This window comes from Stigmatopora argus, chromosome 4 (assembly GCF_051989625.1).
Source record: "Stigmatopora argus isolate UIUO_Sarg chromosome 4, RoL_Sarg_1.0, whole genome shotgun sequence".
Taxonomy (NCBI): Eukaryota; Metazoa; Chordata; class Actinopteri; order Syngnathiformes; family Syngnathidae; genus Stigmatopora; species Stigmatopora argus.
The window spans coordinates 20611709-20633651 of record NC_135390.1 but is presented as its reverse complement, the minus strand read 5'-3'; the positions used below and the strand labels follow the sequence as shown (position 1 = coordinate 20633651).

Below are 21943 nucleotides of genomic sequence, written 5' to 3'. Positions count from 1 at the left end.
GGTCGCAGGGTTTGCTGCGTAAAACGTTTTAATGAGTAGTTGAGTAATGATATAACGACACATTTCACATTTGACAGATTTTTATTGAAGATGAATGACACGGGACACTAAGACGGTCTAAAAGAATCGGTTTCTAGCATAGCTGACTATGTGGTCTCCTCGGTTACACAAGTAGTTGGCCCCTTTCACTTTCTCGTTCTTCTTTTAGGCATCTTCCTCGGCGTCCTCTTCAAACTCGCCCTCCTCTTCGGCCGTGGCGTCCTGGTACTGCTGGTACTCGGACACCAGGTCGTTCATGTTGCTCTCGGCCTCGGTGAACTCCATCTCATCCATGCCTTCGCCCGTGTACCAGTGCAAGAAGGCCTTGCGACGGAACATGGCGGTGAACTGCTCGGAGATGCGTTTGAACAGCTCCTGAATGGCCGTGCTGTTGCCGATGAATGTGACGGCCATCTTGAGGCCGCGGGGGGGAATGTCACACACGGCCGTCTTCACATTGTTGGGGATCCATTCGACGAAGTAGCTGCTGTTCTTGTTCTGCACGTTCAGCATCTGTTCGTCCACTTCCTTCATGGACATGCGGCCGCGGAAGACGGCGGCCACGGTCAGGTAGCGGCCGTGCCGCGGGTCGCACGCCGCCATCATGTTTTTAGCGTCGAAAACTTGCTGCGTTAGCTCGGGGACGGTGAGGGCGCGGTACTGCTGGCTTCCGCGGCTGGTGAGCGGGGCGAAGCCGGGCATGAAGAAGTGGAGGCGGGGGAAAGGCACCATGTTGACGGCTAGCTTGCGCAAGTCGGCGTTGAGCTGACCGGGGAAACGCAGGCAGGTGGTGACGCCGCTCATGGTGGCCGAGACCAGGTGGTTGAGGTCTCCGTACGTAGGGGTGGTCAGCTTCAGGGTACGGAAGCAGATGTCGTAGAGCGCCTCGTTGTCAATGCAGTAGGTTTCGTCCGTGTTCTCCACAAGTTGGTGGACGGACAGGGTCGCGTTGTAGGGCTCCACCACTGTGTCAGACACCTAAACGTGTAGAAATAAGAGTTTGAATTGGATTGGATAACTTTATTCATCCCGTATCTGGGAAATTACGTTGTCACATTAGCAAGAGGGTGAGGATGCAGAAATAGGAAAGGCATTTTAGACATAAATAGATGGTTAATAAGTAAGTTAATAAATAAATACATGAACAAATATATAAATAAGCGTGTTGATGAAATAGAAACAGATCCTTCCTCCCATCAGCTGTCAGGCTCTTTAACAAAACAAATGGCTGAGTGTTAAGACCTACCATATGCATGCATGTAAATCTATATGTACACTATGTACACGTATGTGTGTATATGTATATGTACACGTATGTGTGTATATGTACACGTATGTGTGTGTATATGTACACGTATGTGTGTGTATATGTACACGTGTGTGTGTGTGTATGTATATGTACACGTATGTGTGTATAAGTATGTGTGTATATGTATACGTATGTGTGTGTATATGTATACGTATGTGTGTGTATATGTATACGTATGTGTGTGTATATGTATATGTACACGTACATGTATATGTACACGTGCGTATATATATACGCACGTGTACATATACACGTACGTGTACGTGCACGTGCACATACATATACACATGTGTACATATACACACGTGTACATACACATATAGATGTACATGCATGCATATGGTAGGTCTTAACACTCAGCCATTTGTTTTGTTAAAAAGCCTGATAGCTGATGGGAGGAAGGATCTGCGGAAGCGCTCCTTCCAATGAAGATGGAGTCCTTCATTTTAATGCCATTCATGTTAAATTTTGGTCTCACCTTGGGGGAAGGCACCACACTGAAGGTGTTCATGATCCTATCAGGGTATTCTTCACGGATCTTGCTGATGAGCAGTGTTCCCATCCCCGACCCGGTTCCGCCCCCCAGGGAGTGCGTAAGCTGGAAGCCTTGCAGGCAGTCGCAGCTCTCAGACTCCTTGCGCACAACATCCAGAACAGAGTCCACCAGCTCAGCGCCCTCGGTGTAGTGACCCTTGGCCCAGTTGTTGCCAGCGCCGCTCTGACCTACACGACGACACAGTTTACAAATTACTAGGCAGTCAACAGTCTTGGAACGTAATGACTCGAAATTGTTTTTTTTAACACTACTTATTGGGTAAGAAAAGACTCTTGATGTAGGTCTGGGCAAAATACACATTTTAATGAGACCTACCATATTTTCACGACTATAGGGCGCACTAAAAAGTCTTAAATGTTCTTCAAAATAGACAGGGCGCCTTATAATGCGGAGCACCGTGTGTAAGCTCTAAAACACACGTGTCAAAGTGGCGGCCCGGGGGCCAAATCTGGCCCGCCGCACCATTTTGTGTGGGCCGGGAAAGTAAATCATGAGTGCCGACTTTCTGTTATAGGATCAAATTAAAATGGAGTATAGATGTATATTAAATTTCCTGATTTTCCCTTTTTTAAATCAATAATTGAATGGTTTTTCTGTTTTTAGTTCAAAAATCATTTTGTAAAATCTAAAAATATATTAAAAAGCTAAAATAAACATTGTTTTAGATCCATAAAAAAACTGAATATTCAGGGCTTTTAATCCAATGCATTTTTTTTTTTTTAAACCTCCACAAATATATATTTTTTAAACTCAAGCGGCTTGAAAAATTCAGATAGCCTTTATCAACACACCCACCAAAAACAAAATTGTCAGGTCTGAAGATCTGTCCGAAAGGTCCAGACCTCACGGAATCCATGGTCCCTGGCTCCAAATCCACCAAGATGGCGCGAGGAACATATTTGCCTCCTGCAGCAGGAAGACAAGAGAGAGAGTTGGCAGACAGAGATTGAAAAAACAGCTCAGTAATGGAACACAAAACAAAGCAGAATAGAAAAACACAGACACAAAAGAAAGCTAAAGCCCCCCCAAATCACTCCTCTCCGCCCCATGCTGTGTTTCCTCCCACTGGCCTCAATCGCGAACAGCAGATCCCCCTCCAACGCACATATTTTAGCCTACATTCAACACTGTCTGGATTAGTTTTTACATCAACTGGAGCCAAAGTAAACTTATTTTTCTGTTATTACCAGTTAAATGATAGCCAAGTAAAACTGTTTGGGGAGGAATTTGAAAGGCTTAACGGTAGAATATTAACATTTTGTCAGTGGCGGTCCGTGAATTTTCTAGTGACGCCTTCAGCTATCGGAATCAATCCAGCCTTCAGAAACTATTTTATGGCTATAAAACCTCTACTGCAGCTACAGCTGCGACACATTAAAAAAACATCAATAATAACCTCATACAATTGAAATTTTATTTAGGAATATAGCCACATTTTACTCACCAAAAATCCTTTATAACTGTACACAATATTCATCCTCCTTTCCTTCCTCCTTTTCTATTGCCATCGAAGCTAATGCTAATGTCGAGCCTGTCCTGTCGTATTTTTGGCATACGGTTTTATTCGAATAAGGGCTGAAAATGTTAGTTTCCGGTTGTGACAGGCTTGCGTGCTTTGGAGTTGTCCGACCTTTCTTAATGATGTCCAGCTTTTTTTTCTTGAAAAAAAAAACGTCTTGAAAATGGCTTTAAATCAACACAAAAATATATTTGCTTGTGCTGCTCGCTCCAGATACAGTTTGGTAGCTCTGGCTAGTCCACTCCATCACTAGCCAATCATAGTTGGTGAAAGCGATGACGTATCCCTACGCCTACGAGAAGGCCTTGGTGTCACCAAATCGAATTGTGATTGGTTCCTCGTTTCCCCATGTCAGCTTTATTTTTTTATTTATTTCCAAGTCCTTGTTGTTTTCTTGATTCCCTTACTGCCTCAGTTATTAAAGTTTTATTAGAGCACTCCATGCTCTTGTCCCTTGATTGCTTCCCAACATTTGGGTCCAACTACGTTCCACCCCGCACACTTTCATGACACATTCCAAGAAAACTGGACTTTAAAGCACTTGAACAAAGTTCTAATCTAATGAAATGCAACTTACAGATGTTAAAATTTTAACATAGTTCCTGCCATGCACCCTTTGTTCAAACAAATTCAACGTCTATCACGTCTATCAAAAAGTACAGTGGTACCTCGAGATACGAGCTTAATTCGTTCGGGGACTGAGCTCGTATGTCGATATTCTCGTCACTCGAATGAACGTTTCCCATTGAAATGAACTAAAAACAAATTAATTCGTTCCAACCCTCTGAAAAAACACCAAAAACAGGATATTGGATTGGAAAAAAATGTTTTATTTTTCTAATCACCATCTATTAACAAAGTAACACATAACTAGTGGTTTAATAGTAATAAAATGTGTTTAATGGTACTAAAATTATACGAATTTCGAAGGGGGGAGAGAGAGAGACAGGGGGCGGGGCGCTTTTTGCACGGCAACACGCTCGTAACATAAAATAAACAAATTTAAATGAAATTGGATTACGATGCAGACACTCAAAAATAAATTTAATCTAACCTTACACTAAACTCAATTCTAATTTTGTTTTACATTTTTATACCTTTCTTTTCCCGGGTTGGCTCCATTGGCCCCGCCTCCACCCCGAGTTTCATCGATGGTAGTTTGCCTTTGTAATCCTTCAAAATATTCCGAAAAGTATGCACACAAATGAGAAGTAATATATACTCGTACTAGCGATCGCTATGCCATTCGCGCTGAATGACGGGAAAAAAAAACACTGAAAAAAATGCAACGCTCCGCCCAGTGCTCGTAGATATCTGTTATACACCAAAGAGATGCGGCAAAAAGACAGTGCGCTACAATGATAAACACCCTCTCATGTCTTGGCCACCTGGCTTTCTCGTATCTTGAAATTTTTCTCGTATCTAGAGATAATTATTTGCTCGAAATTTTACTCCTATCTCAAAATGCTCGTATGTCGGGGTGCTCGTATGTCGAGGTACCACTGTAATTCATTCACTATGTATTAGCGCTTGGATTGATTTTTTTTCCTGATGTATAACCTGAGGCCTCGTTGTAGTAGACGCTGATCCGATCCAGCTGGAGGTCACTGTCTCCGTGGTAGGTCCCGGTTGGGTCGATGCCATGCTCATCGCTGATCACTTCCCAGAACTGCACACACACACACACACACACACAATCACATGACTGTTGCTAAGTGCAAGTACAACAAGCAATTCTGTTCAAGTCACATAAGGGGGAGGGCTGGGGGCTTTTGGATGACAAAAACAGGAGTTTGCACATTTGCAAAGGGAGATTTGTGTAGTCAAATGGCGGATTATGCAGTGGTGATGACCAACTGATGACCGAGCACTTCTTTCACATTAAAAGAAGACACAAAGAAGCTACTCATCTGCCTTCAAACTAAAAATAAATCTTCAAAATCTTCTTCTTAAAAGCCTGTGTTTCCATGCTCCCCATCTTTCCCTTTAAAAAAGATCACGCTGCTGTGATTTAAATCCCTCCGAGCGAGTGGAACTGTTGATGCAAGCAACTTGCTACTTCCAAGACAGCTTTTCTTCTGTCGTGTGGTCTCATTTTTTTTTAGTTTTTTTTTTGTTTTTTGCAGTGCAAGCAGGATTTAGGATCATCTGGCTAAGCGGGTCACAGTGTTTTAGGAGATTGGGGTGTCATCTGTGCACTAAGAACCCCTTAAAAGTGACCTTAATATGAGCGTAACAATGGACGCTGAGAGAATGAGGACAATCAGCAGCAAAGCGATGACGCCACACCCTGACCCACTTAAGCCACGCTCAGCAATCGTGTCAATCTCAAAGCCCTGCGCTGGACGTCCCCCGCTCAGTCGGCAAAATTTGACGAGGCAAAATATGACAGCAAATGCACTCGTTTGTTTTAATAAGCACCAGGTAGGGGACAGGCCAAATTGATGGCCAGACAATCACGGGGCTCAAGGAAACCGACAACCATTCACCTAGGGTACATGTGTCAAAGTGGCGGCCCGGGGGCCAAATCTGGCCCGCCGCATCATTTTGTGTGGCCCGGGAAAGTCAATCAGGAGTGCCGACTTTCTGTTTTAGGATCAAATTCAAATGAAGAGTATGATGTATATTAAATTTCCTGATTTTCCCCCTTTTAAATCAATGATTGTAATTTTTTAATCAATTTTTTCCGTGTTTTTAGTTCAAAAATAATTTTGTAAAATCTAAAAAAATATATATATATAACAAAAAGCTAAAATAAACATTGTTTTAGCCCCTTTTAAATCAATAATTGTCATTTTTGTTTGTGTTTTTAGTTCAAAAATCATTTTGTAAAATCTCAAAATATATTTAAGAAAAGCTAAAATAAACATTGTTTTAGATCTATAAAAAACTGAATATTCAGGGTTTTTAATTCAGTTCTTTTAATCCATTTATAAAAAAAATCTAAATATTATATCTAAAATGATCCGGCCCACATGAAATCGAGTTGACGTTAACGAGGCCCGCGAACCAACCCGAGTCGGACACCCTTGGTTTAGAGCACGGGTGTCAAAGTGGCGGCCCGGGAGCCAAATCTGGCCCACCGTATCATTTTGTGTGGCCCGGGAAAGTAAATCATGAGTGCCGACTTTCTGTTTTAGGATCAAATTCAAATGAAGAGTATAGATGTATATTAAATTTCCTGATTTTCCCCCTTTTGAATCAATCATTGTAATTTTTTAATCCATTTTTTCTGTGTTTTTAGTTCAAAAATAATTTTGTAAAATCTAAAAATATTGATTTTAATCCAGTTGTTTTAATCCATTGATTTAAAAAAATCTAAATATATAACTTGATTTCACATGAGCCAGACCATTTTAGATATAATATTTAGATTTTTTTATATATATAAATGGAAATACAAATATATAATAATGTAAGACTAATAACCCTAACGGTTGGGGTCTTGGACCTTGGGATCGAACTGTCGATTTCAGAATTGTGAGGCCGACATGTTTAACACTCTTCCACCGACTAGGCCGCCATGACAGGGATTCAATTTGGGAGTGACTTCATCCTGTTTGGATGCAATGAGCATCAGCTGTTTTCTTCATTCCTTCCCCCACCATTGACTTAATGCGGTTAAGGGAGGAACCACCAAGATGGATGACAAAGGCAGGACTTTTTTTTTTTAAACAAAAAGGAGATTTTTTTCTGAAAATCATAGAACTGCACCTAATAAATATTTTTTCTTGTGAATTAACACAAGAGCTATGATTGACAGGCCTCTGTGATGTCTGTCACTGTCCATTACAGCCGAAAAGTTGATGTAAGGAAATAAGGATAATAAAGAAATGACAACTAAATTCTACAAGACAATTTTCATATTTAATTTTTTTTAAATGGGAGGGCAAACCTATTGTTCAGCATAAATTACATCTATTAATTCAGACCAAATAATGATTAGATTTAACTTTAAGTCAGCTGTGGAGATAAATGATATATCTTTTATTACCAACATTATTGGTATTATTCTTAACAAATTCCAATTTCATTTGCATTAACATTAACATGTTTGTGTATATCTAAAATTTAAACAAATTATTGTATTAAAATGTATTTTCAAATATAAACCTTATAAATATTTAATGCAGAATTTGCTTTTAACATGTAGAAAAACTGGAGGAATATATATATATATATATATATATATATATATATATATATATATATATATATATATATATATATATATAAAAATATAAATAAATAATATATTTATTTTTTTAATTTTTTTTTTATATATACATAAAATAGAATTTGTAGAAAAATACTAAATATAGAAAATTGAATTCCAGGAAGAAAAAAAAAATCTGAGAAATACCAAAGTAATATTTAAAAAAAGTAAAAAGTCAATACCCAAAAGTGCATTGAAAAAAAAACCCTAATTTCCTGCCAATGACAACGACATCTGTCCAATTTATTCAAACTAGCAGGATGGCCTTATCATTTGTTCATCCGCCCCTCCCTGTCAAAATGATCATCTAAAATAAAATTTTAAAAAGGGGTATTTCTCTATATATTTGCCAATTACGATTTCCTCTCATATTTCTGACACTTCCCAATCAATTTTCTGCCTTTTGTAAAAAAAAAAAAAAAAAGTAATATTTAATGAAGTAATTTCAGGTATCAATGGGTCACAAAGAAATTAGACTTAAAGCCACATTGAACATGGCATAATTTGTAGCCATGTATTGAAAAAGGCACAAAAAAAGAAGTTGCCAGGGAAGAAAAGAAAAGACTGCAATCCCATAAAGCAGATGTGTAACCCTCAAACCCAGTGATGTCATCATAAACCCCACTCCACATTGTCCCCCTAAAAATCAACCTAAAAACCAAACCCCCTTTTTCCCACTTGATAATCAACCGACAACACCCCCCTAACAACCCCCCCCATCAAATAACCACCCATTTTCAAGCCATTTCTCTCCTTCATTGTCTCCCAAATGGCGCCCTGCCACACCCGTTCTACACAGCAGCTGACTATCGGACCCATTTTTCTGCAGCCATCGAACCCCCCAAAAAACAATCGATGGCGGTTATTAATTCATCGCAAAAGCAGGAAAATCTGAAGGAAAAAAATACACTGGTGCCCTCTGCTGTGGGGTATTTAAATGAGAGGCCCCTCCTTTAGTATTTGCCTTCTTTTCAGGCAATAGACAAAAGCATGCATATGGAGGGAGTCGAACCACCGAACAAGTGTGGCGTTATTCCCATGAATCCGAGGCTCCACACCCACCATGACACCGCATTGCACAATGACATTATTCTACTAAAAGCCATTCTTATCATTTTTTTTAGTATTTTTTAACGTATAAACCATTTGTTTTGTAGGGCGAACCCTTTGTCTGTCAATCACATGTGAAGGAATCATTTTAAAAAAAACGAATAGAAAATGGCCACTTGTTTGAAGATGGTATTTCTTTTTTTTCTTCTTCTTACCTTAGCGCCGATTTGGTTGCCGCACTGGCCGGCTTGGAGGTGCACGATCTCCCTCATGGTGGATTTTGGAAGAAAAAAAAGGTAGAAAGAGGGTGAGTTTCTTGGATGAGTAGAGAAGAGAAGAGACGAAGGAAGAGAGGCGCCTGGACAATGGCTTTATAATGCTGGAGTGGGGTAGGGTGGGATGATGGTGATAATGATGAGGAGGAGGAGATGGAGGAGGAGGGGGCGTGGTTTATAGGGAGAGGGGGTTTGATTGGCTGGGAATTGGTTGGGTTTGCTGCATGGGGGCCCTGCAGTGAGGGAGGAGGGGCTCGGCAAGACTCAGCTGCAGAGCTAGCTGGGAGTGGTTGCCAGATTAAAAGAAGCAGACAGATCATTTCAACCACCAGACAAGGATTCGCTCATTCGGAAAAGAAGATTAATCGCTAGGATCGGGAGATTCATTCACATACCTGTCAACCTCTGCCGATAACTGCCCTTATAAATGATTATTGATTCCCCTTACAAACCCCCCAAAACCTTACAAACACCGTACGACGTCGTACTCTGTTCCAATCCAATATCCTGTTTTGGGTGTTTTTTTCAGAGGGTTGGAACGAATTAATTTGTGTTTTAGTTCATTTTAATGGGAAACGTTCGTTCGAGTTACGAGAATATCGACATACGAGCTCCGTCCCGGAACCAATTAAGCTCGTATCTCGAGGTACCACTGTAGTAGGGGTGGGAACCTCACCTTACGATTTGCTATACAAGGCTCACGGTAATGAGGACCTCGCAATATGGCCATCGGGAAATCAATCTGTGATATAGGGTAGCTCACATGTGTCAAAGTGGCGGCCCGGGGGCGAAATCTGGCCCGTTGCATCATTTTGTGTGGCCCAGGAAAGTAAATCATGAGTGCCGACTTTCTGTTTTAGGATCAAATTAAAATGAAGAGTATAGATGTATATTACATTTCCTGATTTCCCCCTTTTAGATCAATAATTGTCATTTTTTAATCCATTTTTCTGTGTTTTTAGTTCAAAAATCATTTTATAAAATCTAAAAATATATTTAAAAAAGCTAAAATAAACATTGTTTTAGATCTATAAAAAAATGGAATATTCAGGGATTTTAATCCAGTTCTTCTAATCCATTTATAAAAAGTCTATCTAAGTTTATCTAAAAAACAGGATGAAGAGCACTGTCAATGGCACTGAAATGTGACCATTCACGAACAGCTTTTAAAAAATAAATAGATGTATAAAATAATATAAAAATACAATTGATAATTAAAACAAATAAAAGCTATTGAATTATTTTTAATAACCAAAAGTACTTGTTCGCCCTGTAAACGGTTAAAAGGTGTTAAACTTTGAGTATCAGCCCACTATACTTACTGTACATTGCCATTCCAGTGTGGTGACGTCACGATTTCATACAGTGTAGCATCCATTTTATCCACTAGGGGGGGAACAAAGTCTAATTATTGAATGGGCGTGGCCACTTGGCACTTCCGGTCTGGAAGACATTTTTGTCGTTCCGAGGATAAACAGCAAACCGTTTACTCGAGCTGCCTTAACGCGAATTAAACACCGACCTGTCAAGTATCAGTAAGTGAAATATTCGAAAGACGACTTATTATTTATGCGACTTTATAATGCGGTAGAAGAAATAAGAGTGTTGTCGTATTTTGGAACCGTTAAGCTTCTCGGAATGTGCTCGTCGGGGCGTCGAAAAGGGGGTGAAGGGGTGGAGTATGTTATGCCTGATTAAAAACAACCACTGGCGTTTAATTAATATAAAAAAGATTTAAACCTGACAAAAATGCTTTTGAATATAGTTGTATTTTTATTATAATGTATTGAGCTTCGTGTGGTTTGAAGATGTATACTTTGATCGTGTGGGCGCGGCGTGGCTGAGCACTCAAGTAATTAAATCGATGAATGTCCAGTATGGCAATAAATGTTCCTATTAAATTACTTAAAATGATGTTCCTATTAAAGGCCGCTAGACTTTATTCTTAGTTAAAATGATGAAAAATATATTTTGAAGAAAATACTGTTGTGTGTTTGTTTAATTCCAATTAGATTGACTTATCTTTTCAGGCAAAGCTGCAAAAATGTTTTACACGTGTGGACCCAATGAAGCCATGGTCGTCTCGGGTAAGTTGTCTTTATAACATTTTTTAAATACGTTATTTTTCTTGAATTTGAACTAGGTTTGTTACATATTATTTCTTAATTACCACTTAAATTGTGAGAAAACCCTCACTTGTTAGGATTATTTGAGTGGTGAAGCATTTGTATTCTTTTTTCAATTGATTTTTTAAGGTATTATTTTGTTATAAAAAGTTTTACATTGGAATTAAGACAATATTGTCCCTAGAGTTCATATGAAGAACATTTTTAGAAATTGGACACTCAAATGAACCCGAAAAGCCATTTCTTAACCTCATATACATTTACTTCACAAATGTAAAGTGCGTTGGGCATGGTAAAAACATGTTAGATAAATGTGATATATATAATAACTTTTTATTTATCAAATAAAACCATAATAGTTCCAATTTCTTGGGTTTTTCTTTTGGATTTGCCTGTCATTCGATCATCACACTGCTTAATTACGCAAAACAACTCCCATTACAATCGTATCATATGATTATGATGACCAGTAAACGTCACACAACAGTAATTTAAATTTAGCAGGGATATCCTGCATCAAGTAACATTTTTTTGCAGATGGTTACACATTAGTAACGGTCATGTTTACATTGCTCACCCTTCTGGTTCCCCGCAGGCTTTGGCCGCTCTCCTCCTTTAATGATTGCTGGAGGACGGGTTTTTGTTCTCCCGTGTATTCAGCAAATCCAGAGGTGAGGATGCCATCCTTCCTTTTTGTCCATTTTTTTGTCATTGTTACTAGAAGAAGATGAGTCGAAAAAGCTGTCCCTGGTCTTGTTGGATATCACAGGCCTGAAGGAGGGGTTGATAATTGATTTACTCCTCCCTGGCTGTGCCTGGCTTGTATAGTAACACAACCCTGTTATTAAATTATTTTTTCATTGTTGTCTTGCAATTCCCATGGAACCTTTCATGGTTGATGTAGTTTTGCATTTTCCCTGTGTCATTTCGGTTACCATGACGAGGTGAGCGGCTACTACAGTGTTACCTCGAGATACGAGTTTAATTCGAACGAACCTTTCACATTGTAATGAACTAAAAACTAATTAATTCGTTCAAACCCTCTGAAAAAACACCAAAAACAGAATATTGGATTGGAAAAAAATGTTTTATTTCTTCCAATCACCATCTATTAACAATGTAAGACATAACTAGTGGTTTAATATTACTAAAATGTGTTTAATAGAACTAAAATTAGACGGATTTCGCAAAGGGTAGAGAGAGAGGGACATAGATGGGGCGGGGTTTCGAGCGGGGGAGACTTTTTGCACCGGTGAATCATAATATAACATAAACACATTTAGATGAACTTGGATTACAATGTAGACACACTCAAAAATAAATTTAATCTAACCTTACACTAAACTTAATTCTAATTTTGTTTTACATTTTTATACCTTCTCCTGGCCAGATGGACTGTTTGCCCCGCCTTCACCCTCACTTTCACTATCGATGGGCTGTTTGCTGTTGTATTCCCTTCAAAATATTCCGAAAATGATGCACACAAATGTCCTCACAATAGGATAACGCACGACCACTTGCCAACGAGAAGTAATATATACTCCTCGTAATAGCGATCGCTCCACCATTCGGGCTGAGTGACGGAAAAAAAAAACACTGAAAAAAATGCAACGCTCCACCCAGTGCTCGTAGATATCTGTTATACACGAAAGAGATGTGGCCAACGAGAAGTAGTCTTGAATTAGCAATCGCTCCGCCAACGGGAGCTAACAGGTTGGGGGGGGTTGCATACATTTGGAAAAATGCAAAGCTCCGCCCAGTGCTCGTAGATATCTGTTATACACGAAAGAGATGCGGCAAAAAAGACAGTGTGCTACAATGATAAACAGCCACTCATGTCTTGGCCACCTGGCTTTCTCGTATCTCGAAATTTTGATCCTATCTAGGGCGAATTATTCGATCGAAATTTTCATCGTATCTCGAAATGCTCGTATGTCGAGGTACCACTCACTGTACAAGCCCAGAAGCGAAGCCCCTTGACTTGCAAGTTAAATATTTTTTTGAACCGCATTTGCAGTCAAAATAGGATTTTTTTTTAAAAAATCATCTTGCCAAAGAATATTGAAACGGGTTCCTGATTTGTGTTTTGCTTCATTTTTAGGATCACTCTAAACACGCTGACTCTAAATGTGAAGAGTGACAAAGTGTACACCCGACATGGTGTCCCCATTTCTGTCACAGGCATCGCTCAGGTAACATTTGAGACATTATTTTGACACATTTTCATTTGGCTAAGGCAGGGGTGGGCAAACCGGTCCTCGTGGGCCGCTGTGGGTGCAGGTTTTTGTTCCAACCGATCCAACACAAACACTTTAACCAATGAGGTTTCTGCTGAAACAAGAAGCACTTGACTGCAATCCACTGATTGCACTTCTAAGAAACTAGATTGGTGGAAAGGTTTCCTCTCGGTTGGAACGAAAACCCACTGCGGCCCTTTCTAGAATAGTTTCCCCACCCTTCTGCTAAGGTATAAAACACAACCCGCACACAGACAATTAAAGTACAGTTCCTTAAATCTAATGGGAAGTTTTTGCGGTTTTCTGATTTCCTCAGTGATTGTCCTAAAAGAGCATCTGACATGCAAATGTTCTGGTTTTGTGCTCAGTACACAACCTGGTCAAGTGTTCCCCCGTCCCCCCAAAAAAGAAATCAAGCTAAAGGATATCATTACATATAGATTTGGAATATGACTCAAATGATGCTTACGTTATGAACAGTTTACTCGTATCTCTAATCATTTTTTCTTATAGAAAATAACTAAATACAAAATGATCCATTCCCACCCTTTGGAAAAAACACACCAAAAACAGCATATTACAATGGAAAAACATATTTATTTGTTCTAATTCACCACCTAATCACAAGGTAACAAATTAAACCAAGGGTACAGCTTGTATGCGGACGAATTAAACTTGACATGAAACTGCAAGGTGACGGATGAAACGCCATAACGCATCGATTCTGCACACACAATCACAAGTGCATGGCTGAATATTTTCGGTGCATTCCTAATAAATAATCGTGAAGACGAAGCGAACGTTAAATGGCTGCTCTCGCACTGCTATTCTTTCTATTATGACTCGTGACTTGAAATTGAAACAGTCCTCGGATCAGGCAAATTGTTTTAAAATAGTGTTGCTCGGTTCACCTAATAATATGTAATTGTTTTGCTGAATGGAGGCTTGCTTGTTTAAATTCTTATGCAGTTGTTTATGGTTTCCGACCTTAATTCATACCTGTCAACCTCTGCCGATAACTGCCCTTATAAATGATTATGATTCCCCTTACAAACCCCCCCAAAAACTTACAAACACCGTACGACTCGTACGGTGTTTGTAAGGTTATTTGGGGGGTTTGTAAGGGGAATCATAATCATTTATAAGGGCAGTTATCGGCAGAGGTTAACAGGTATGTTAATTGTTGTTTTGAATATCTGATTTGCAATTGTTGTTGCAGTTGTTTTTTGGCCTTAATTGTGTTATTCGGTTAACCGCTAATGCAATTGTTTTGAAAAAGATAACCTTAATTGTTTTGATTCTAAGTCAACTAAATGGACAGGAGAGGATTGGTTTCTTGAGAATGGTCTGTGACGAGGACGAGTCAGGATTGATTCTCACTTGGAAGTAACGCTGGATTATTACTTTCTTTTATTAAAGTATAACTATTAATGAACCTATCAATTTCGTATGCCCGCATCTCGAATTTGTCTCGTATCTCAAGGCAAAAATTAGCTCGGAATTTTCCTCATGTCTCAAATTTCTCGTATGTTGGGACACTCGTATGTCAAGGTATTACTATATTGGCTAAGGAGGAAGATTTTTTTTCCCAGTAAATTTGTGTCAAAAACCCTTGGAAAGTGATTTTGCTCACCGAAATGAAGGAACATTTTCAATTTTTATCAGAATCAAAGGAACACCATTGTGTGTCTAACACATTTCTATCTCACAGGTGAAGATCCAAGGGCAGAACAAAGAGATGCTAGCCACCGCCTGCCAAATGTTCATGGGCAAATCAGAGGCTGAAATCGCCCAGATCGCCTTGGAGACGCTGGAGGGCCACCAGAGAGCTATCATAGCTCACCTCACCGTAGAGGTGAGGCGGACTCTTACATAGCGGGGCTGACGTGGGACTAAAACACTGGTCCGACACATCGCAGGAGATCTACCAGGACCGCAAGAAGTTCTCCGAGCAGGTTTTTAAGGTGGCCTCTTCGGATCTTGTCAACATGGGGATCGGCGTAGTCAGCTACACCCTCAAGGATGTCCACGATGATCAGGTGGAGTTGAGCAATGTTTGCAAAAAGTATGCTGCAGGTTGGGAAACACTGGAGTAGAGGGAGGAGCTTATTTCTCCAGCCGCCATTAATGGCGATAAGCATCCAATTCATTTTCATTGATCTTTCCCCGTATGACTGACGGCTCCCATACCTGTCAACTTATAGGTTTTTCCAGTGGCGGTCGGTGCATTTTCTCGTAGCGCCTTCAACGAATCAATCCAACCCTCAAAAACTATGTAATGGCTATAAAACCTTGCGACACATAAAAAATAATCAATAAATCAATGCACAAAATTTTGGTAAAATCCACTTCCTAGCAGCAATTAGTGATTAAATACAAACACTGGAGCTTTTCAGATATCAGAACCAGGCCCACAATTGAAATATTATTTAGGAATATAGCCATGTTTTACTCACCAAAAATCCTTTTTAACTGTACACAACATCCATCCTCCTTTCTTTCTTCCTTCTTTTCTATCACCATCGAAGCTAATGCTGAAAGTCGAGCCTGTCCTGTCGTATTTCTGGCATATTCCGTCTTGAAAATGGCTTTAAATCAACACAACAATATATTTGCTTGTGTTGCTAGCTCCAGATACAATTTGGTAGCTAATCACAGTTGGTGAAAACGATGACGTATCCCTATGCCTGCGACAATACATTGTGGTGTTGCCAACTCGAAATCTGATTGGTTAAAGCAACAGTCTTATCGACGCTTGTTTAATGCAGCAGAGCCCGCAGAACTGATTGTGAAGGCTTTGAGGCAGATTTCTGACCCTGGCAACAAGTAATGGCTGAAATGTGATTGGTTAAATCCTTCAATATGAAAACACATCTGGAAGCAGTGCAACCAGGGGGAAAAGCAATGAAAGGAAGCTAACAGACAATTTGGAATTATTTCATAAGTACTAATGGACAAAATATAATATATGATAGTTATTTCTTAGGCCAGCAGAGAAGGCCCTGACGGCCCGCCACTGGGTTTTTCCCATATTTTATACGTTTTCTGATCGGGCCTTTTTTTTTCTTTAGTTTTTTTGTAAAACCAATCTATTTTTACCTATTCTGGCTCTAATCCGGATCGTCCTGGTCACTGGTGGCAGATGAAAATATCATCGGGGACTGCTAATAGTATTGTGATGTGGTCCTTTTTGGAGTACATTTTAGAGTTTTACGTGTACCCTATGTGAGTAGACATGTGCCGTGTTGCATTTGTCCTTTTTTTTTTAATCGCTTAAGGGGAATTGCTATCATTAATAAGGGGATCAATTGGCCGAGGTTGACAGGTATGGCATCGTCAATATCGGGAACGGGTGAATAAGCAAAGTGTCAATTTCAGGATTACCTCCACTCACTGGGCAAGGCCAGGACAGCTCAAGTGCAGAAGGACGCCAGGATCGGGGAGGCGCAGTACAAGCGGGACGCCGTCATCAGGGTAAGAATGGAAACTTTTTTTGCTTTTCGTGTCAACTCCTACCATCTGAACAGCGGTTTCAATCTGAAAAATATCTTAAAGAATGGCAAAAAAGTTTTTAGGATTTAATGGGGTACACTTTGCCTAAATGAGGCAATGAAGCATAAACCTATTCATGTCACGAGCCAAATAAGACAATGAAAAATGCTAGCAGTGGAAAGCATTTTCTTGAACTGAAATAAAAGGAGTTCAAATTAAAACACGGAGACTTATGCGTTTACAAACGAAATCTCTTTCTTTCCGTATTCTCTACAAAGTTGTGTGACTGAACACATTTTAAGTTCAAATACTAGAGATTATGAAAATCTAAAACTAATAAAAACACTCACTCCTAAAAAAGGAGTAAATTCCCATACTAAAAATAACTGAATTAGAAAAAAGGTCAAGTAAATCAAGCCAGACTATAATGGAAAAACTCAAAACGTATTACCTTTGTAGGAGGCCCAAGCGATGCAGGAGAAGGTCTCGGCCCAGTACAAGAACGAAATCGAGATGGCCAAATCCCAGCGGGACTACGAGTTAAAGAAGTCGGCTTACGACATGGAGGTCAACACCAAGAAGGCGGAGTCGGAAATGGCCTATCAGCTTCAGGTACGTCCACTCCTCCCCGTTTCCCCGACGGCAACCCGACCGAGCATGATCTCGGCCCTCTCGCAGGTGGCCAAGACCAAGCAGAGCATCGAGGAAGAGAAGATGCAAGTGCAGGTGGTGGAGCGCAGCCAGCAGATCATGCTGCAGGAGCAGGAAATCATCCGCAAGGAGAAGGAGCTGGAGGCCAAGGTCAAGAAGCCCGCTGAGGCCGAGAAGTATCGTCTGGAGAGGCTGGCAGAGGCCCAGCGGTAAAGCCCAAATGTCATGATTCTTGCTTGAACTCCAAGTTTGGAGACTAATTTGCTTGCCACTGATTGTGCTAGATGCCCAACTTATTTGGATGGCGGGGAATGGTCGCATTGGGATTCGCAATGCATCCGAGTCAAATTGACAAGTAGCAATTGGTGTAAAAAAAATGGGGTAAGGATTTGGGAGGTGCGCCAAAGACTAACATCAAATTGGATGTGACCCATCCAAGATGGCGTTAATTGTCTCCAACAGGCACAAACCGTGACCGGACGTTTCGTCGAAAGACGTTTGATCCCCGGACGTTTGGTCGAACGGACGTTTGGTCGCCGGGTTCGCTCGCTGTCAAATTATGACAGAGAGTTTACTGTTGATATTATATATTTAGATATTAACTCACTCCATGATTATAATTTTGAGGGCTGGTTTCAACAGTAACAACCCGGCAACCAAACGTCCGTTCGACCAAACGTCTTTCGCAGAAACTTCCGAGTACCGGCACAAACAGATATAATAATAATAATCGGACATAGGCTTTGTCATCATCATTGACTCGACAAAAGCCTAATTGTCATCATAGCCAGCTGTGTATGACAAAATTGGTAGTGCTTCTCCATTAAGGTGTGTTTCCCGGCAAAAGACCCAAATAAGTGATAATTTCAGACGTGTAATTTGGCATTCTGCCGTGATGGATACAAAGCATCACCCCGAGTGGATCACTTACCTCTCACTGTCTCTCACTTACCTTTAGTCAGCCAGTATGAGGCAGATCACCGCCCAACGTCTTTTCATGTTGCCTCACCCCGAAGTTATTAGGGTTGGGAAGGGATTGTGTGTCGTGTTACGGAAAGTTTAGAGTCCTGATGGATGTGGGAAAAAAATGTCCTTAAGCCTATTTGTGAGACCTGTACCGTCTGCCAGAGGGCAGCAGCTGGAACAGGTTGTGTGACCAGGGTGGTATAGGTCCCCGACAATGTTCTGATGAGGTAACGAGGGCTGGCAATGTCTTCCAGTGAGGGCAGAGAGCAGCAGAGGATCTTCTGGGAAGTGTTGATCACTCTCTGCATGGCCTTTTTATATCACACTAATTCAAGTTTGCCAATCAATTGAATGTAGTACCGAATTTTATCACATGTACGCCGTATTTGTTGCAAAAAAAAAAAAGACTGAATTAAGGGTACAGCTTGTATGCGGACGAATTAAACTTGACATGAAACTGCAAGGTGACGGATGAAACGCCATAACGCATCGATTCTGCAGACACAATCACAAGTGCATGGCTGAATATTTTCGGTGCATTCCTAATAAATAATCGTGAAGACGAAGCGAACGTTAAATGGCTGCTCTCGCACTGCTATTCTTTCTATTATGACTCGTGACTTGAAATTCAAGTTGAAATTTTCAGCATTTTGACTTTTTTTAAAAGCATTTGTCATCGACAAAGTGTCTCTAACGAGTCTCTTTCCTCCCGACAGCCTCCAGCTCATCATGGAGGCCGAGGCAGAAGCCGAGTCTATCCGAGTGCGTCCCCCTTCCCCCCCGCCGCCATCGTCGTTGTCTTACCTTCCTTCCCGAAGACTTACGCTTTCATTTTCATTGACCGTCCGTGCAGATGAAGGGCGAGGCGGAGGCGTTCGCGCTGGAAGCCAAAGGTCGCGCCGAGGCCGAGCAGATGTCCAAGAAGGCCGAAGCCTTCAAGCAGTACGGAGAAGGCGCCATGGTGGACATGCTGCTGGAGAAGCTGCCTCTGGTCGGTTCTCGCTCCGAGCGGTAGCCCGGGCGCCAATCTCGGGGCACTCGACTCCATGTCCACCCGTCTGTCTTTCCCGCAGATGGCCGAGGAGATCAGCAAGCCGCTGTCGTCAGCCCAGAAGGTCACCATGGTGTCCAGCGGCGGCGGGGACATCGGCGCCGCCAAGCTGGCCAACGAGGTTCTGGAGATCATGACCCGCGTGCCCTCCGCCGTGGAGAAGCTCACCGGGGTGGACATCTCTCAGGTACCCACACACCATCCACGACCGTGACCGGACATTTCGTTACCGGACAGTTCGTTGACCGGACATTTCGTCGCCGGACACTTCGTCGCCAGACAGTTATAATAACAGACGAACTTAGGGTTTCGTTAAGAGGGGATAGATTTGTTTTAGTCAAAGAGGAAGATATGGTTTTAATGGCAACTGACACTAATCTCGATTTATTGGCAAAAAGTATGTTCTGGTTTTGCGACGGTACGTTCGATAGTGCACCTGACAACCATCAACTCTATACCAGTGCATACTTTTTGACAATAAATCGAGATTAGTGTCAGTTGCCATTAAAATGATATCTTCCTCTTCGACTAAAACAACGTGACCGGACGTTTGGTCGACCGGACGTTTGGTTGCCGGGTTTGCTCGCTGTCAAATTATGAGTTTACTGTTGATATTTTGATATTAGATATTTAGATATTAAACTCTCTCTCTCTCTCTCATGATTATAATTTTGAGAGGTGGTTTCAACAGTAACAACCCGGCGACCAAACGTCCGTTCGACCAAACGTCCGTTCGACCAAACGTCTTTTGACGAAACGTCCGAGTACCCTAAAACAAATCTCTCCCCTCTTAACGAAACCCTAAGTTCGTCTGTTATTCTAACTGTCTGGCGACGAATTATCCGGTCAACGATTTGTCCGTACAACCCCGCGACACCACGCAGAGTTTCTAACCCGCTGTTGCCGTCCGTGCGCAGGTCACGGGCACGTCCCTCCGCGTGCATTAAAGACGACGCGGCGCCTCGATGACCACGCTCGTGACTCCCGCCGACCGACCCCTCCCCCCTCGAGTGCATGTGAACCTTTCATCATATTTCGGTCAAGCTTCGGGCGCGGCGCCACAGAAAGTTTGCGTATCGAGAGCGTGTTTCGTGTTTATCGCCCGCTCCATGTATGCTGTATTAAGACAATGAAATAGAATGCAAAGTGAGCTAATGTAGTGAATATCGTTACACTCTACTGGATTGAGAAAGTGTGGGAGGGCCTCGCTCAAAAGAATGTTATTCTAAAAAGGTGTAATATTATGGGATTGCTGACACAAAATTTTAAAAAAGTAGTGATTTGTCGCAATAGTCGAAACATTTATTAGATTAATATAAAATGAAGAAAATGTCTTATAGTTCAAAAAATGTGAGGAAAAAAATCAAATTGTAATAGAAAAAAATTTGAGATTTATGACTATTATAATTGAAGATGTTTTAATGACTGGAAGTATTCAAAAACAGTAGGAAATTTTTAGCTTTTAAATTTTCCCTGTTTTTTTTTAATTGATAAGATTTCAAAGTTAAATTCTAACTAATTGTTTCCTCACTTTAAATATGATTTATTATTTTTTTTAACACATGCACCTTTTAGAGTAGTTATATTCTCTTTGCTTTAAAGATTAAAAGATAAAACATTACTGATGTAGCCTCTAAAGTTTTTGCATTAATTCTATTTTAATATAATCAAACATGTATACTATAATCTTCCTGCCACCTCACAATCAAGACATTTTCTGTCAAAAAAAAACCCCACTTAAAATGTAATAAAGTAAAATATATCTAAACAATTCGGTCAATCGGCGTCAATGGCATAAAAATGAGTACAATTGGAGGTCACGTAAAAGGAACGAGTGCACGTTTTAGCTACGAAAAGCAAACGAAAGTGTTTGGTATATGGATAATGTTACTAACCAAGACGCGCTGGTTCCACGACTAATCGTCCACGTTTCGAATGAAGCTGTAGTAGTTTGTTTTTTGTACGTTTTATTTACTAACCACCCAAAGCCGAATGCACGCGTCATGCCGCCAAGTGCCTGCTATCTTAAATATCGTTCAAATTCCTTATCAAACCTCAGAGCTCGTGTGTTCAGGTAAGAAATGTTCTATATTGGACTTGGGTTGTCAAACTTTGTTGGAATTTTACAACCCGAGCAAGCCATAATGCTAACAACGACGGATGCCTCTTGTTTTCATTGTAACCCTTTTTAAATTTATTTCCGTGTCTAAACGTGTGCTGTATTGTTAAATGTGGAGCATTTATCTGTTATCACAGGAAATTCTACTATAAAAGTTACAATTCCATTGCTTTTGTTATGTTTTTTTATTTTTTTGTAAAGCGGTTAACTTTGATTGAAACATCTACAAAAATAACCAGCACAAATGATGACAACAGTCAAGGTAGCAAGCATTTCTACAGAAATACAGAAGCCTCCAAATGGAGAAATTTCCATAGTACAGAAAATACACGATTTG

The 21943-nt window shown here is 40.6% G+C and overlaps 2 protein-coding genes across 2 annotated transcripts; one reads left to right on the top strand and one right to left on the bottom strand.

The window, feature by feature from the left end:
- Positions 1–62: 62 nt before the first annotated feature.
- Positions 63–9081, bottom strand: tubb5 (tubulin, beta 5). The gene is made up of 5 exons (XM_077598149.1): positions 8905–9081; positions 4984–5092; positions 2700–2810; positions 1827–2071; positions 63–1017 (listed from the first exon to the last, which is right to left on the bottom strand). Exons 1-5 carry the CDS (start codon positions 8959–8961, stop codon positions 205–207), a joined length of 1335 nt encoding a protein of 444 aa, XP_077454275.1. The 5' UTR covers positions 8962–9081; the 3' UTR covers positions 63–204.
- Positions 9082–10390: 1309 nt separating this feature from the next.
- Positions 10391–21772, top strand: flot1b (flotillin 1b). The gene is made up of 13 exons (XM_077597828.1): positions 10391–10499; positions 10995–11051; positions 11686–11761; positions 13192–13282; positions 15039–15182; positions 15247–15366; positions 16706–16801; positions 17279–17431; positions 17498–17679; positions 19153–19198; positions 19290–19427; positions 19510–19674; positions 20405–21772. Exons 2-13 carry the CDS (start codon positions 11009–11011, stop codon positions 20432–20434), a joined length of 1284 nt encoding a protein of 427 aa, XP_077453954.1. The 5' UTR covers positions 10391–10499; positions 10995–11008; the 3' UTR covers positions 20435–21772.
- Positions 21773–21943: the final 171 nt, after the last annotated feature.

Coding starts and splice junctions, on each gene's coding strand:
- tubb5 (XM_077598149.1), bottom strand. CDS start 8,961: ATGAGGGAGATCGTGCACCTCCAAGCCGGCCAGTGCGGCAACCAAATC. Junction 2,811..4,983: donor CTACTACAACGAGGCCTCAG/GTTATACATCAG, acceptor TTCCTGCTGCAG/GAGGCAAATATGTTCCTCGC. Junction 2,072..2,699: donor ACCTGACAATTTTGTTTTTG/GTGGGTGTGTTG, acceptor GTCGTCGTGTAG/GTCAGAGCGGCGCTGGCAAC.
- flot1b (XM_077597828.1), top strand. CDS start 11,009: ATGTTTTACACGTGTGGACCCAATGAAGCCATGGTCGTCTCGG. Junction 13,283..15,038: donor CTGTCACAGGCATCGCTCAG/GTAACATTTGAG, acceptor TCTATCTCACAG/GTGAAGATCCAAGGGCAGAA. Junction 16,802..17,278: donor AGCGGGACGCCGTCATCAGG/GTAAGAATGGAA, acceptor TTACCTTTGTAG/GAGGCCCAAGCGATGCAGGA.